Consider the following 13,363-nt stretch of genomic DNA (forward strand, 5'->3'; position numbering starts at 1 on the left):
GAAGAGAAGTGGGGATTCAGCAATAAAAAGCCTCTCTGGGGGCAGAGTGGAGGCTTGGTGTTGGTTTCAGGGTTGAGGGGATGCGTGGCCTTGGTGCTCAGGTGGCCCTGCGGGCACCCGGCTGGCCAGGTGGTGCCAGTAGGCACCTGGCTCTGCACCCCGTGTGGATTCTCCACACCTCCGCCCAAAGTGTCCTCTTCCAGAAGCCTGGCTTGCCCACTCCTCCCAGCCGTCCCCAACCCAGCCAGTGAGCAAGTAGGAGACACAGTCTAGAGATGGGACCTCCCTGTGGCTGTGGCGGGCTCCTCCTCGTCCTGCTGGATCCCCATGGCAATGCACCTCCAAGTGCCCCAGCCCATCACTCAGCTTCCACAGCCCACCTTTTGTCTCCTCCTGGCCTTGACCACTCCCTGAGTTGTTCTGGTTTGTTTACTGTTTGTCTGCTTCCTCTTTAGAGGGTGACTTTCCAAGGGCAGGGACCACTGTGTCCTGGGATTTAGAACAGTGCCTGGCACAGAGCACGTGCTCCATGGTCACATATTGAGTGAGTGGCATTGGGGGGGTGGGGGTTGACCAGGCTGAGGCACCCCACCCAAAGAGCTGGGTTTGTGCCCCTTGCTTGGGAGGGAGCTGGAGGTCCTGGCCCTTGGTCCCAGCCGGGAGTTGTGTTTTTTTGTTTTTGTTTTTGGAGGGGAGGTAGGTTCAAGCCTCAGCAGACATCCAGATGAGATGTTAATCAACCACCCACCAGCCAGCAGACACACAAAACCCCCAAAGGAGCAGACGGCACACTGTCGCTTTGAGTGTGGAGGGAGGAGCAGCTGAGCCCTGGGGCCGCCCTGGGCTTTGTGCTGGGACAGGGTTATAAATAGGAGACAAGTATTTCTGGAGGTGACAACCGCTTTGGGGCAGAGTATTACGGCCCCACATTGTGGCCCCATTCAAATGCTCAGCCTGGTGTCTCTGCGCTGAGACTAAAGGATCCGGAAGTGGGAAGGTTTCTGGCTGGGCCCCAAAGACAACATTATTGGAGTTACAAAAATAATTGGAGCTTGGCTTTAATTTTGGCTAATTATGCCTCCCTCTCCTGACAAGCCTTTTATTTATTTATGTGGTTTTTTTCTTTTTGACTGCGTCCTCCAACTCCCTCCCTGAGAAGCCATTTCAAAGGAAATGATAATTTGTCTTCCTATCTCGCAAAGCGTGTGTGTGTGTGTGTGTGTGTGTGTGTGTGTGTGTGTGTGTCTCTCTCTCTCTCTCTCTCTGTGTCGGGCTGGTGGGACGGCAGGCGGGAGCCGTGGGCGTGGCTGGCGGGAGCCGTGGGCGTGGCTGGCAGCTGTGGGCGTGGCCGGGCTCACGCTCTCGGCCCAGGAGATTCCGGGCCTGGATTGGCTGCGCGCGCTCGCTCCCTCCTGGCGGTGCTCCCTGCGGGTAGAGGCAGGAGCTCCCTCCATCACCCCGCAGCTGGCGGGTGTCCACTGAGGCTGAACGGGGCAGGAACAGGACCAGGGCCGGAGCCCGTGTCTGGGTCGCTGGGATACGGAAGCGGGAGTCTCGCCCGCCCGCCCCTCCCTCCGCCAGCGAGCAGGGGACCATCTCCCGGGTGGAGCTCCTGCTGCTCCTACGCGCCGCCTGGGGAGCCGTCCAGCCCCGCGGGCTGGCAGCAGATCTGGACATGAAGAGCTGCCCGTCCAGGGAGGGCGCGGGGACTGCCCCAGCCGCCCGGTGACGGAGGGCCCCCTCCCTCCCGCGTGGAGGTCTGACTCGCCAGCAAGAGGCAGCCACCAGAGGAGGCTCCCCTTCCCTCCTCTCGCTTTTGGGGAGGTGCTCTTCAGGGGGTGCGCCAGCCACCTCTGACCCTCGCAGACCCAGGGCGGAATTCGCCGGCAGCCACCATGGTGCAAAATGTAATTCTAGTGTTTTTCCGCAGACGGCTGAGCCAAAGACCCGCCGTGGAGGAACTGGAGAGAAGAAACATCCTGAAACGTGAGTAGCGGGTGACCCCCTAGGGCTCTCCTCACGTGTGCTGATGCTCAGGTTGCTGCAGGATCCCAGCGTGGGCGGTGGGCGGTGCAGTGACTCTGGTCCTTCGGCTGAGCCCTCCTGTGTGTCTGAGCTGCCCAGGAATCTGAAAGCAACCCCAGGGAAAGTTGAAACACCCAGAAGCATCCCATTTAAAATTGAGAGGGAAAAAAAAAAAAAAAAGACTCTCTTGGCTTGGTAAAAGATGTCCCTACTTCAGCGTTATCTAATGAGTCAGCCCCATAGATCTAAGGGAGATGATTCTGTATCCTTTCGCAGGCTGGGTTTCAGCAGGTTTCCCTGGCAGTTTGGACAGGGGTTTCTGATGGCCGCAGGTCACCACAGGCAGGTGTGGACAAGGGATGAACTCACCCCTTAGCGGTTACACCTGGGGAATCAAATAGCCCCAAGGAAGCGAGAAACCTTGGGGAATGTTGCCAGTGGCTTTCAACTCCACAGTGTGATGCGATTCCAGACCGCCCCCCCACCCCCCCCCCCAGCCTTCTGGGCTTCCCCCGCCTGGGGCTTCCCCGGTTAGGTGTGTGGTTTGACCAGTGCTGAGCATTAGTGTCCAGGAAGAACCCCCGAAGTGTAGAGAGCACTGTTCCATCTCATTAAAGCCATTGATGAGTTGGGTGGTAAAACCCTTGCAGAAGTGTTTTCGCAGACACTTCTTATGTATCTGGTCAATGCATTTCAGTTTTCGAGACATTTTGTATGAAAAGTGTCTTCTAAGGCCTGTATTTTTGAACCGTTTTCCTTTCCCTCCTCTCTTTATGATGGATGGACACTGCAGACATTCTCTGAGCTTGGGTTTCATTGCATGGCCATCTTTCTACAAAGAGGGTCCCGAGGCTGAGCTGTCAGAAAGTGGGTGCCAGGGCCCCTGCTCCAGGCGTGGAGCCCTAACCCATTCCTCTGCCCAGCACCTTCATTAACTGCCTAGAAATCCCCTCTCTGTCGACCGTTGGAAATACTTAAACCCTAAGATCCAGAATTCTTGGTTTTATTGTTTTAATTTAAAATTATAGTTGATTTACACTGTTGTGTCAGTTTCTGCGGAACAGCGAAGTGACCCAGTCCTACATGTATATACATTCTTTTTCTCATATTATCTTCCATCCTGTTCTATCGCATGAGATTGGCTATAGTTCCCTGGGCTGTGCAGGAGGACCTCATTGCTTATCCATTTTAAATGGAATAGTTCACATGTTTAATTTTTTAAACCTAGGATACGGCGACTGCTGTTCTATTTTACGCAAACTAGGCCGCATCTGAGGATTTAAAGAAAAGCTTTTCATTGATAACAATCTTCAGCACGTGAGCAGATACAAAAGTCAAGCTATTTGTGACACATATTTGAACTTTAAAAAATGAGTCACTTACGATGGAAAGCGCCTAAGTCTGATGCCCCTGAAGAAAATCTGAGACTTGAGTGGGGCAAGTTCACGACCCTCAGCCTGGCCTGCCGCCCAGAGCGGGCAGAGGCTTTTCTCCTGGGAACCGTTCCTCCCATCCGTGGGGACCCCCTCTCTGCTCTGGTGGATGGCCAGGTCCCCCCGCCGGCCAGTGCCCCTAAGGGAGTTAGTCTTGGCACAGAAGCCCCGGGAGCAGGGTGGGGCCTGGCGGGCAGAGGTGGCAGGTGGTCCCGGGATGGACAGAGCTCGCTTCTGCGCACAGAAGAGGCAGGAAAACAAGCCCCTCCAACCCCCACTGCAGCCCCGACATCCCTTCCTCACCACCTGGCCAGGCGGGTCCATCCCTGGTCGGACGCTTCTCAAGTGCCCTGGGCAGCAGCGCCTGAGAATTTCGCTGGCTGGTGGTGGGCGGTGCTTTGGTTCGGTTTTGTGCTGGGAGAAGCGAAGGGAGGAACTGTGTGAGGCGCCGCCCAGGGCGTCATCCTCGCAGGCCCTTGACCCAGGCTCACGCTCCATTGTGGCGTCTGCTTTTCATCAGTTCTTAGGCTGTCAGCACGTTGTATTTGCTCCCTTTAAGTGGGGAGCTCATGACTAACGCCATCCTGTCGGAGGAACACGCAAAGCTGGGCCTGCGTGTTGATGGAGACAAGAGCGTAAGACAGAGCGGCCCTGTGCCTGTGATGATACTAAAAATGATCCTGTGGCATTGGGCCCACGCTATGCCAGGCCTCGGACTCAGCGCGTCCGGTCCTCATTCAGCCTTTGGAGCACAGTCGCGAGGTTTGCTCGGCGTCCCCATTTCCCTAGTGAGGCAGCTCGGACTCCGGGAGGTAATAGGACTTTTTATCAGGAGTCTCGGCACAGGGAAAGGAACCGCAGTTCACGCCCATGTGTCCTGGATTAGACTCATGCACACTCTAGTCACTGTCTCAGGAGCAATAGTGCAGGTCTGATGATTTACAGAAGATGCACGTGTGACTGTCCCAGCTCCTGCCACTATTTCTGGAAAATCTGGGCGTGGAGGCTGTGGTCATGGCTCCCTTGTTTTGCGCAAGGCACCGTGTTTTCTGGGTCTGGGAATTAGACATCCCGAACCCAGCACTGAGTGGCGCTCAGAGAGAGTCTGCGGCTTAACATCTCAGGAGGGACTTCTAGGAGTTGGTGCCCCACCAAGCGCCTGGCCCAGAGACGATCCTACCAGACACTTTCAAAGATCAGCTCTCCAAAGCCCGTGCTGTGCCCCTGTGCCCTTGTCATGCAGGTGGTACCCATGATTTTAAAAAAGGAAAGATCTGATCTTGTTTCCGTGTTTTCATACGAGGGCTGTACTGGGGGTTTGTTCGTGGCCTATTTTTAAGAACTCTGAAGAATTAGTTTCATATCATTGTTTGAATCCCTCATGGTTGGCCTAGGTGGTACTTTCATCACTTTTTTCTAATTGTATTATCAGCTTTCTGATTAGAGCTTATAACTGTGGTTTCTTCTGGCTTTTCACTTGGATTAAGACCCCAGGACATAACAGGGTTTGGTTTCCTTTCTTAAAACAGCCAAATGGAAGCTGCATCTTCCGTCTTAACGAAAGTTACAGAAGAGTACGATGGCTAAGTATACAAAGCGCCTAGATACCCTAAATCCCTCAGGCGCACAAATGTTAGGAGTGTTTTAAATAGAGGCAGACATGTGAACTTATGTTAACTGCAAGGAGCAGGCTTCCCCTTTCTCAAACCTGGCGGTGCGTCTCGGAGTGCTGACAGACGAAGTCCTTTTCCTAGGAGTGGAATGCCGGGTCCCCTCCAGGGACCTGAGGCTTTATTTAGCAACAGCGAGCCAGAAATAGGATATCCATTATCTCGTATCCCAGGGCAGAGCCTACATTTTACACTACAGCTCAGCATTCTGCTCCACTTTTAGCTACGAAGTGTAGGTGTGAGCACGGCTTGAATGTTAACAGCCACGCTCACCAAGCAAAGCCAATTTTGGCGAAAGATCCTCGGGGGTCCCTTGAAAGGCAGCTCACGTGTCTTGCTTCTGCAGTGGAGAGGCAGCTGGGTTCCTGGGTATGTTTGGAGTTGAAATATATTCTGAAAATACGCATTCCAGGCGAGCATATGCTGCCCACAATCTGAAATGGGTGTTGTCTTATCTTACGTTGGTTGGCTGAAAGCATGTGTGCCTATTACGTGGAAAAGGGGGGGAAAGGCAGTGACAGTTCTATTAATATTCATTTACTCATTCACATATACGAATATATTATATATGTGTATCTAGCTCATCCTAAATCTGTTTTTGTTTGCCATCTATGTTCCTAGATGTAAATACACAGAGAGAGAGAGTTGGTTAGAGGGAGAGAGAGAGAGAGAGCGAGCGAGCTTTTTCCTGGTTCTCCTGCAAATAAATGCCCAGCAACAATCGATGCGGTTATTTCTGACCCAGAGGAAGCGGGGATGCTGGCAAAGCGTCCACATACAAGGCTTTCTGTGTGACAGTGGGGCCATGGTCTCCCGAGCAGTGATGGGCGAAGTGGGGAAAAAGCAAGGTGATGTGGACAAAAGCGTCTTCTACGTCGTGTCCTTCATCTTCCACCCGCAGCATCTAGAAACGCGCGCGGAGGTTTTGAGGACACTTCCTGCTAAAGAGAAGAAAGTCTCAACCTGCTTCTTCCTTTTCTTTTCTTTGTTTTGTTTTGCTTTAATTTTTCACAGAAAGGAATGATCAGACGGAGCAGGAAGAAAGAAGAGAAATCAAGCAAAGATTGACAAGAAAGGTACTATCATTGAAGCACCTGATTCCTGACGATTCGAGGGAGAAAGCTGCTTCTGCAGCGGTCGGGATGGGCGAAGCAGGCCCTCACTCTGTGAGGGCAGGTGCCAGGAATTCACTCACCAGACGCCAGGAGAGCAGGGCCTTTTGCCATGTCCTGGCATGTAACTGACATGCCTGCCAACAGTGTCCTCGCCTGGCACCCGAGCCCGCGGGCCCTGATGACACTTCGCTTTGTTTCCAGGGGGTGAGCTCTTTACACGGTTCCTGGGCACAGCGCCCGGACAGCAGAGCTGCCCTTTCCTTTGGGACACTGGTTACCTCACTCTGTCTAGAAGCTCCGGATTGCAGAACATTGTATTAGCCTCAAGGATTTGTATCGGGGGGTCTCAAGTAGTTAAGTCAATCAAAATGGACTGTGGCCAATATAGGTAGCAACTCCATAAACGCTGATCTCCTTCTAAAGCCCTGCCCATCTCTAAATTCAGGTGTTCTGGTGTTGCCCTTTTTCTACTGTGTTCTCCAATTATTACTATTATCTAACAATTATTATTCTATTAATAATAATTCTATTAATTATTATTATTATTATTATTGTCCTACTTGAAGTTCATGGAATATCTTCCTGAGCTTGACTTATGAGTACCAGTAGTATTTAGCATTTTAACTTTCTCTACTTTTTTCGTAAAAGCTTCCCTAATGATAGCAGAGAAGAGCCGCTGCTACTGTAAAATCTTTCCTAAGTTCATTCACCTACGGTTCCTTGAGCTGTGCTGTGAACAGGGCACTGCTGGGCTCCTGGAGCTTAGGGTCCAGAGAAGAGGTGCTGAGGGCAGGGGGCTGGAATAGAAGAGGTATACTTTAAACCCCTCACACTTGAGGTTTTTTTGCATCAGGGTTCTATTTCACAGCTTCAGGGTACTTTAAGAATGCTAATTTGGCACGGGACACCTGACAGTGGTGATCTTTTATTTTTCAGCTTAATCAGAGACCCACGGTTGATGAACTGAGAGACAGAAAAATTCTGATACGATTCAGTGATTACGTGGAGGTGGCAAAGGCACAAGACTATGACAGACGGGCCGACAAGCCCTGGACGAGACTGTCGGCAGCAGACAAGGTACCGAGCAGGCCGGTCTGTGCCGCTGCGGTGGGTCGGTGTGAAAGGAGCAGAGCGCGTCCTGCCAGCAAGTTTCTATCCTTGGTGGGCACGGTCCACTTGTGTGGTCGAGGCTGTGCCTGCCCAGATGCTGGCTTTGTAAATACAAGCTGGCGGTAGGGACATGCTTTCACCTGGGGGACACTTTGCCTTTAGGGACTCTGGCAGTGGCTGGGGACAGTCTTGGTGGTCAGCAGTGGTGGTCGCTGCTGGTGTCTAGTGAGTGGAGCCCAGGGGTGCCGCTCCCCCCGCAGCAGTGCACAGGATAGCCGCCCCCACCCCGAGACTGTTGAGGACGTGAAACTCTGGCCTGGGTGCGAGTCACAATAGGCAGGTGGGCAAAATAGAGCTGGACAACACAGGTTTACACAGAGCGAGCCGCAGCCGGGTGGCGGAAAGGAGGAGATGGGAGAAGCCTTCAGGTTACAGGTGGAGGCGGCTCTGGACTCGGTCCTGGGCTGGTCCCGTTTGAGGTGTCCCTGGGGATCCTGAGCAGTCTCAACCGAAGGGTCAGAGGGCCAGGAGGAGAGCAAGGGGGTTGGGGGGGGGGCTGAGGCTATGGGGTGAAGCAGAGGGAATTAACATCCCCTAGCCCGTACACTCCCCCGTACTGGACCCAACCTGCCAGGCGTTATTTCACTTAATCCTCAGCAACATCCCTAAGAGAGAGGTGTTGTCATTATCCCTGTGGAGGTGACCAGGAGAGGCTGGGGGAGTAGTCTTGCCCGTGGGCAAACGCTATTGACCAGCAGAACTTAAACCCAGGAACGTCTGTTGGCAGAGTCTGTCCTGCCTTCCTGCCTCTGGTGATTTTCAGAACCTCGAAGCCTTTAGAAAGAGGAACTATTATACATCCAGCCAATACATTTGCAGGATTTTCTCATTGTTCCTCCTCCTTCATATGCTGAGTGTGAGTCTGGAGCTTATAAGTGAACACGCACGGGCATAGCATCAGCTTGGAGAAGTCCAGACAGGCTGTAGTTGGGCCGACTCAGTTACCCTTGGCGAGGGGCTTGGAGGGGCCCGGGCACGGGGGAGAGGGTGGGCCTCTTTGGTGGCAGGCCTGGTGATGATGGGCGTAGCCTGCCCCTGACATTCTGGAGGCAGAGTCTTTCCTTGCCCTGAAGGCTGATGTTTTTTGTCTCCCCTGGTCCTGGAGGGTTTATCTGAGAGAAGCACACGATGGAAGTGGGCGTTGGGAAGCTGGAGGCGGGCCAGGGGAGAGGCCCCGGATGGGCGGCGATGCGCGTCTCACCCACAGGCAACCGCGAGGTTCTTTTTCAAAATGCAGAGCACAAACCTGCAGTGAAGTCAGAATGACTTCTTCCTACATTGTCTAGTTGCAGCTTTCACCAAAAGCTGAACTTTGCTCGTTGCCTTGAGGCTTGGGGCTCTTAGAAAGCAGGACTGTCAGAATAAGGAGTGACGTTCAGCTTTTGGTGACGATAGCCCCGCATTTATCTATTTATTACGTATCGTGGCTGGGTGGGGACGGCTGGTATCTCCCCTCTTGGGCACAGCAGATAAATTCCCTGAACACTTCCGGAATACCAGCCGTGCACTAGCTCGGTGGACTGTAAACATGAGCAAGTAAGAGTCCAAATGCTGAACAAAAAGCTTTTCCGCCTATCGTGCCAGCACCGAAGTCAACACGTGTTCGAAGTGGCTGTCCTTCCGCAGCCATGATACCAGTTTCCTCTGCTAATGTTGTAATGTTCTGAAAAATGATACGCTGGTTTTCAATTCCAGGCAGCGATTCGTAAAGAACTGAATGAATACAAAAGCAATGAAATGGAAGTACACGCATCAAGCAAGCACCTGACAAGGTCAGATTTCTATTTGTATGAAGTTCGTCATACTCACAATGGTGTTTATTTAAAAGGAAAATTAACATGCCACAAAGAACTATGCGTTCACGTTAGAAAAAAAAAAAATTTCAGTATCTCTGCAGAGAACTGTATTGAACAGAAAGGCACCTCAATTAAAAGCTCTGTTCGCTCCCCTGGTTTCTCGTAGGGCTCGGTGGAAGGTGGTTTTAGGAGGACACTGCTACACAGATCACTGGTTATCTGAGTAGTTAGTGTATATTTAAGGAAATGAGCCTCAAAGCACTGAAAGTAATTTGCCTGTGTATTTAATTCCCCTTTGCTAACGTCCAGAACTCTCGTTTATAGAGCTCCCTGATTCACTGATACGTAGACGAGTGGTGTGAAACGACCCTCTCCATTCCTGTTTTCCCACCTTATTTAAATCTGTATTCATTTCTTTAACACAAGCTAATGCTCCCTCGAAGCTCTTCCAAAGAGCTGGTGTTTCCCCGGCAAATGTTTGAATGACGCTGTGCGCCGTTCTTGGCACTGAGAATACAACTACAGATAAGATAGAGGAGGTCCTTGTCATCATGGGGCTTATGTGCCACTGGGGCTGTGTTGGCTGATTCCTCTGTAATCAAGGCGTTTCACACGAGGGGAACATCCACTCTGCCCACGTGACCGTAGCAGCGATGGGGTGTCTTGCTGATGATGACCTGCTCACTGGCTGCATATTCTTTTTTTTTTTTTTTAATTTTTTATTTTAATTTTAATTTTTATTTTTTATTTATTTATTTTTTGTCTTTTTGCCTTTTCTAGGGCTGCTTCCGCGGCATATGGAGGTTCCCAGGCTAGGGGTCTAATCGGAGCCGTAGCCACCGGCCTACACCAGAGCCACAGCAACGCGGGATCCGAGCCGCGTCTGCAACCTACACCACAGCTCACGGCAATGCCGGATCCTTAACCCACTGAGCAAGGGCAGGGATCGAACCCTCAACCTCATGGTTCCTAGTCGGATTCGTTAACCACTGCGCCACGACAGGAACTCCTGGCTGCATATTCTTTCAGCATCTCCCTCTGTCCGTGGCCATGACAGTCAGGATGGTGTGAGGTTCTCACACACCTTTAATCCTAAGGGGTGGCCGTGATGCCATAAGCTTCAACTGCAGCTGCTGCTTCGTCATCTCTCCCTTGGTCTGATGATGCTTGGGCCCCAGACACAAAGAGAAAGGACGGTCTGAATGGAGATACTGCCTTCAGCTAAAAGAACGGATTCCCTCCCTTTTCCTTTTGTCACAGAGTGGCCACTGCGATTGTTATTTAAAAGATCTACTCTGGAGTTCCTGTGGTGGCTTAAAGGAAACGGATCTGACTAGCATTTATGAGGACACAGGTTCGATCCCTGGGCTTGCTCAGTGGGTTAAGGATCCAGTGTTGTTGTGGCTGTGGTGTAGGCCAGCAGCTAGAGCTCTGATTCAGCCCCTAGCTTGGGAACTTCCGTATGTTGTGGGTGTGGCCCTAAAAAAAAAAAAAAGATTAACTCTGCAAGCACAGTGAGGTTGTAGACAGAAACCAGGTCTCACAAGATAGTTTTACTTTGACTATTTCAAGGGAGGAAGAGGAGGTTGATGGGCAAGAAAAAAAACGAGGCAAGTATATAGTTTGTTTAAAACGTTTAAGGGTTTTCCCCTACTTTGGGGCAGGAATAAATCATCTTATTTTTGAGCATTCAAAACGCTGAAAAATGTTTAGGAAATAAACATTCTCCTTAAAACATTTTTTAATGTTCAGTCTGTGTTTTTAAAAAAGAGGTATAATTGCTACCATTCTATGTATGGTGATACCAAATATTTAATACACCTTCTTATTCTTTAGATGTTTACTAAAGACATGTATTTTCTCTCATAAGTCCGTGATAACTTTCTTAGAAGATGGAACTTTAAGAGTGAGCCCAAAATGTAGACATCAGGACATATAAGATTTTTGTGCTACCACAGTTTAGCACTTAATGCCAACTTTTACCAGAACAGTATTTTTAGTCATATGAGGTTTTCTTAAGCATATGGGACATTACCACAAACACATTACCAGTTCTTTAAGTGCAAAACTATAACTCTACTATATCCAATAATTTGCTTTATTAATCAGTTCATTACTTCCACTGATTTAGTGAAGCCCTGGTCTTTCTGTGTACTCAAGGGCTTAACGGGCAGTTTTCAGATGAAGTTTTAGGCAGTCTTAAGAATTCAGTGTCTAGGAGTTCCCGTTGTGGCACAGTGGTTAACGAATCTGACTAGAAACCTTGAAGTTTTGGGTTCGATTCCTGGCCTTGCTCAGTGGGTGAAGGATCTGGCGTTGCCATGAGCTGTGGTGTAGGTTGCAGACGTGGCTCGGATCCCGCGTTGCTGTGGCTCTGGCGTAGGGTGGTGGCTACGGCTCCGATTGGACCCCTAGCCTGGGAACCTCCATATGCCATGGGAGTGGCCCTAGAAAAGCCGAAAAGCCAAAAAAAAAAAAAAAAGAATTCAGTGTCTACTATTCACAAGAGCCAAGAAGACATGGAAGCAACCAAAATGTGCATTGACAGAGGAATGGATTAAGAAGACGTGGTACATGTATACAACGGGATACCACTCCGTCATAAAAAAAAGAAGGAAATAATGCCATTTGCAGCAACATAGATGCAACTTGAGATTATCATACCAAGTGAAGTAAGTCAGACAGAGAAAGACAAATACCATGTAATATCACTTATACGTAGAATCTAAAATATGGCACAAATGAATCTATACAGAACAGAAACAGACTCACAATCGTGGAGAACAGACTTGTGGTTGCCAAGGGGAGGGGCGAGGGAGTGGGATGGACTGGGAGTTTGGGGTTTGTGGATGCAAACTCTCACATTTAGACTGGATAAGCAATGAGGTCCTGCTGTACAGCACAGGGAACGATACCCAGTCTCTCGCAGTAGACCGTGATGGAAGATCACATAAGGGAATGAGCCTGGGTCACTTTGCTACACAGCAGAAATTGGCACAACATTGTAAGTCAACTATACTTCAAAAAAAAGAAGAAGAATTCAGGCTCTAGTTCCCGAACAGGTGGCCCCACCATTACTTTAACCCAAGCAGGTCCATCCTCATCTTTTACCTGTTGGACTTCTGAGAAGCTTGTAATGGCCACAGAATTATTTGTGGAAGATTTTGGCAGTTTTAATGTGTAACCTTCAATTCATTTTCTCTTTGTGATTTCTAGATTCCACAGGCCATAGAGATTTTCTTCTGAGAAGAATTGTGTTTAATTTTTGATACCAACACTGAACATTCATCAGGGAACTTTCCTGACGCTCATGACCACCTGCTGTGTTTGCGAAGGAGCAGGACCACAGGCAGGTGAAATGTGGGTCGCTCTCACCTGTAAGAGGAGGAAGCGGGGGACGGCCTCCACTCTCTGGTGTCTGAGGAGTGTGAACAGTTGGGGTCGATACAGACCCCAGGAACTCTCCCAGAAGAAAACTCAGTTTTGCTTTGCAGCTCTGCGGTGCGGAGGAGGATGCGGTGTGCATGTGCAGGTCACCGCCGAGGCTCTGAGTGCCGGACGAGTGACGCAGCGTCGTCAGTACCATGTGGCCGAGACGTTTTTATTCTGATCACGATTAATTTGAGACTCCTTAAGTTCCTGTTATACAAAATGATTTACTGTATTATACTTTTTCTTTTTTTTATAAATGTCTAACAAAATACAGCTGCGACATTTTGATTCCTGTTAATTTTGTTCTTTCATTAAATGACTACTTATTGCAGGAAATTAATCTGGCCAGTACAGTTTCTTGGGGTTGGGGTGTGAGATGTTTTTAGTACAGGGGTCTGTGAAACAAGTCCAATTTTATTACTTTTGAGCCATCAGAACAACCACATCAAAGAGCATTCAAACGTTTTGTGTATTTTGTTTTGTAAATTCTGTTAGTATATGTGATTTCGTGCCCTGGAAAATCAAAGTATTCTTTTCAAGTGAAGTTTATGGAGTATTGAGTAATGAACCTAGAAATAAGTGATAGCTTGTTGAAAAAGTCTACCAAGATGAAAATTATGCCTTATTTAAGAGTATTTTGAAGTTCGCATTTGCAGACATTATTAAAAACTCATTATAAGAAGCAGAGGTTTAAATGGAGGTGCGATCGTAAAGAGGAAATT

General features: G+C 49.7%; 1 protein-coding gene across 1 annotated transcript; it reads left to right on the forward strand.

Annotated features, from left to right (window-relative positions):
* Positions 1-1,375: 1,375 nt before the first annotated feature.
* On the forward strand, positions 1,376-12,868 carry LOC125119149 (phosphatase and actin regulator 3-like). The gene is made up of 5 exons (XM_047766003.1): positions 1,376-1,986; positions 6,143-6,204; positions 7,180-7,320; positions 9,109-9,185; positions 12,426-12,868. Exons 1-5 carry the CDS (start codon positions 1,896-1,898, stop codon positions 12,439-12,441), a joined length of 387 nt encoding a protein of 128 aa, XP_047621959.1. The 5' UTR covers positions 1,376-1,895; the 3' UTR covers positions 12,442-12,868.
* The last annotated feature ends 495 nt before the right edge of the window (positions 12,869-13,363 follow it).

Source organism: Phacochoerus africanus, unplaced genomic scaffold (genome assembly GCF_016906955.1).
Source record: "Phacochoerus africanus isolate WHEZ1 unplaced genomic scaffold, ROS_Pafr_v1 Scaffold_152, whole genome shotgun sequence".
Taxonomy (NCBI): Eukaryota; Metazoa; Chordata; class Mammalia; order Artiodactyla; family Suidae; genus Phacochoerus; species Phacochoerus africanus.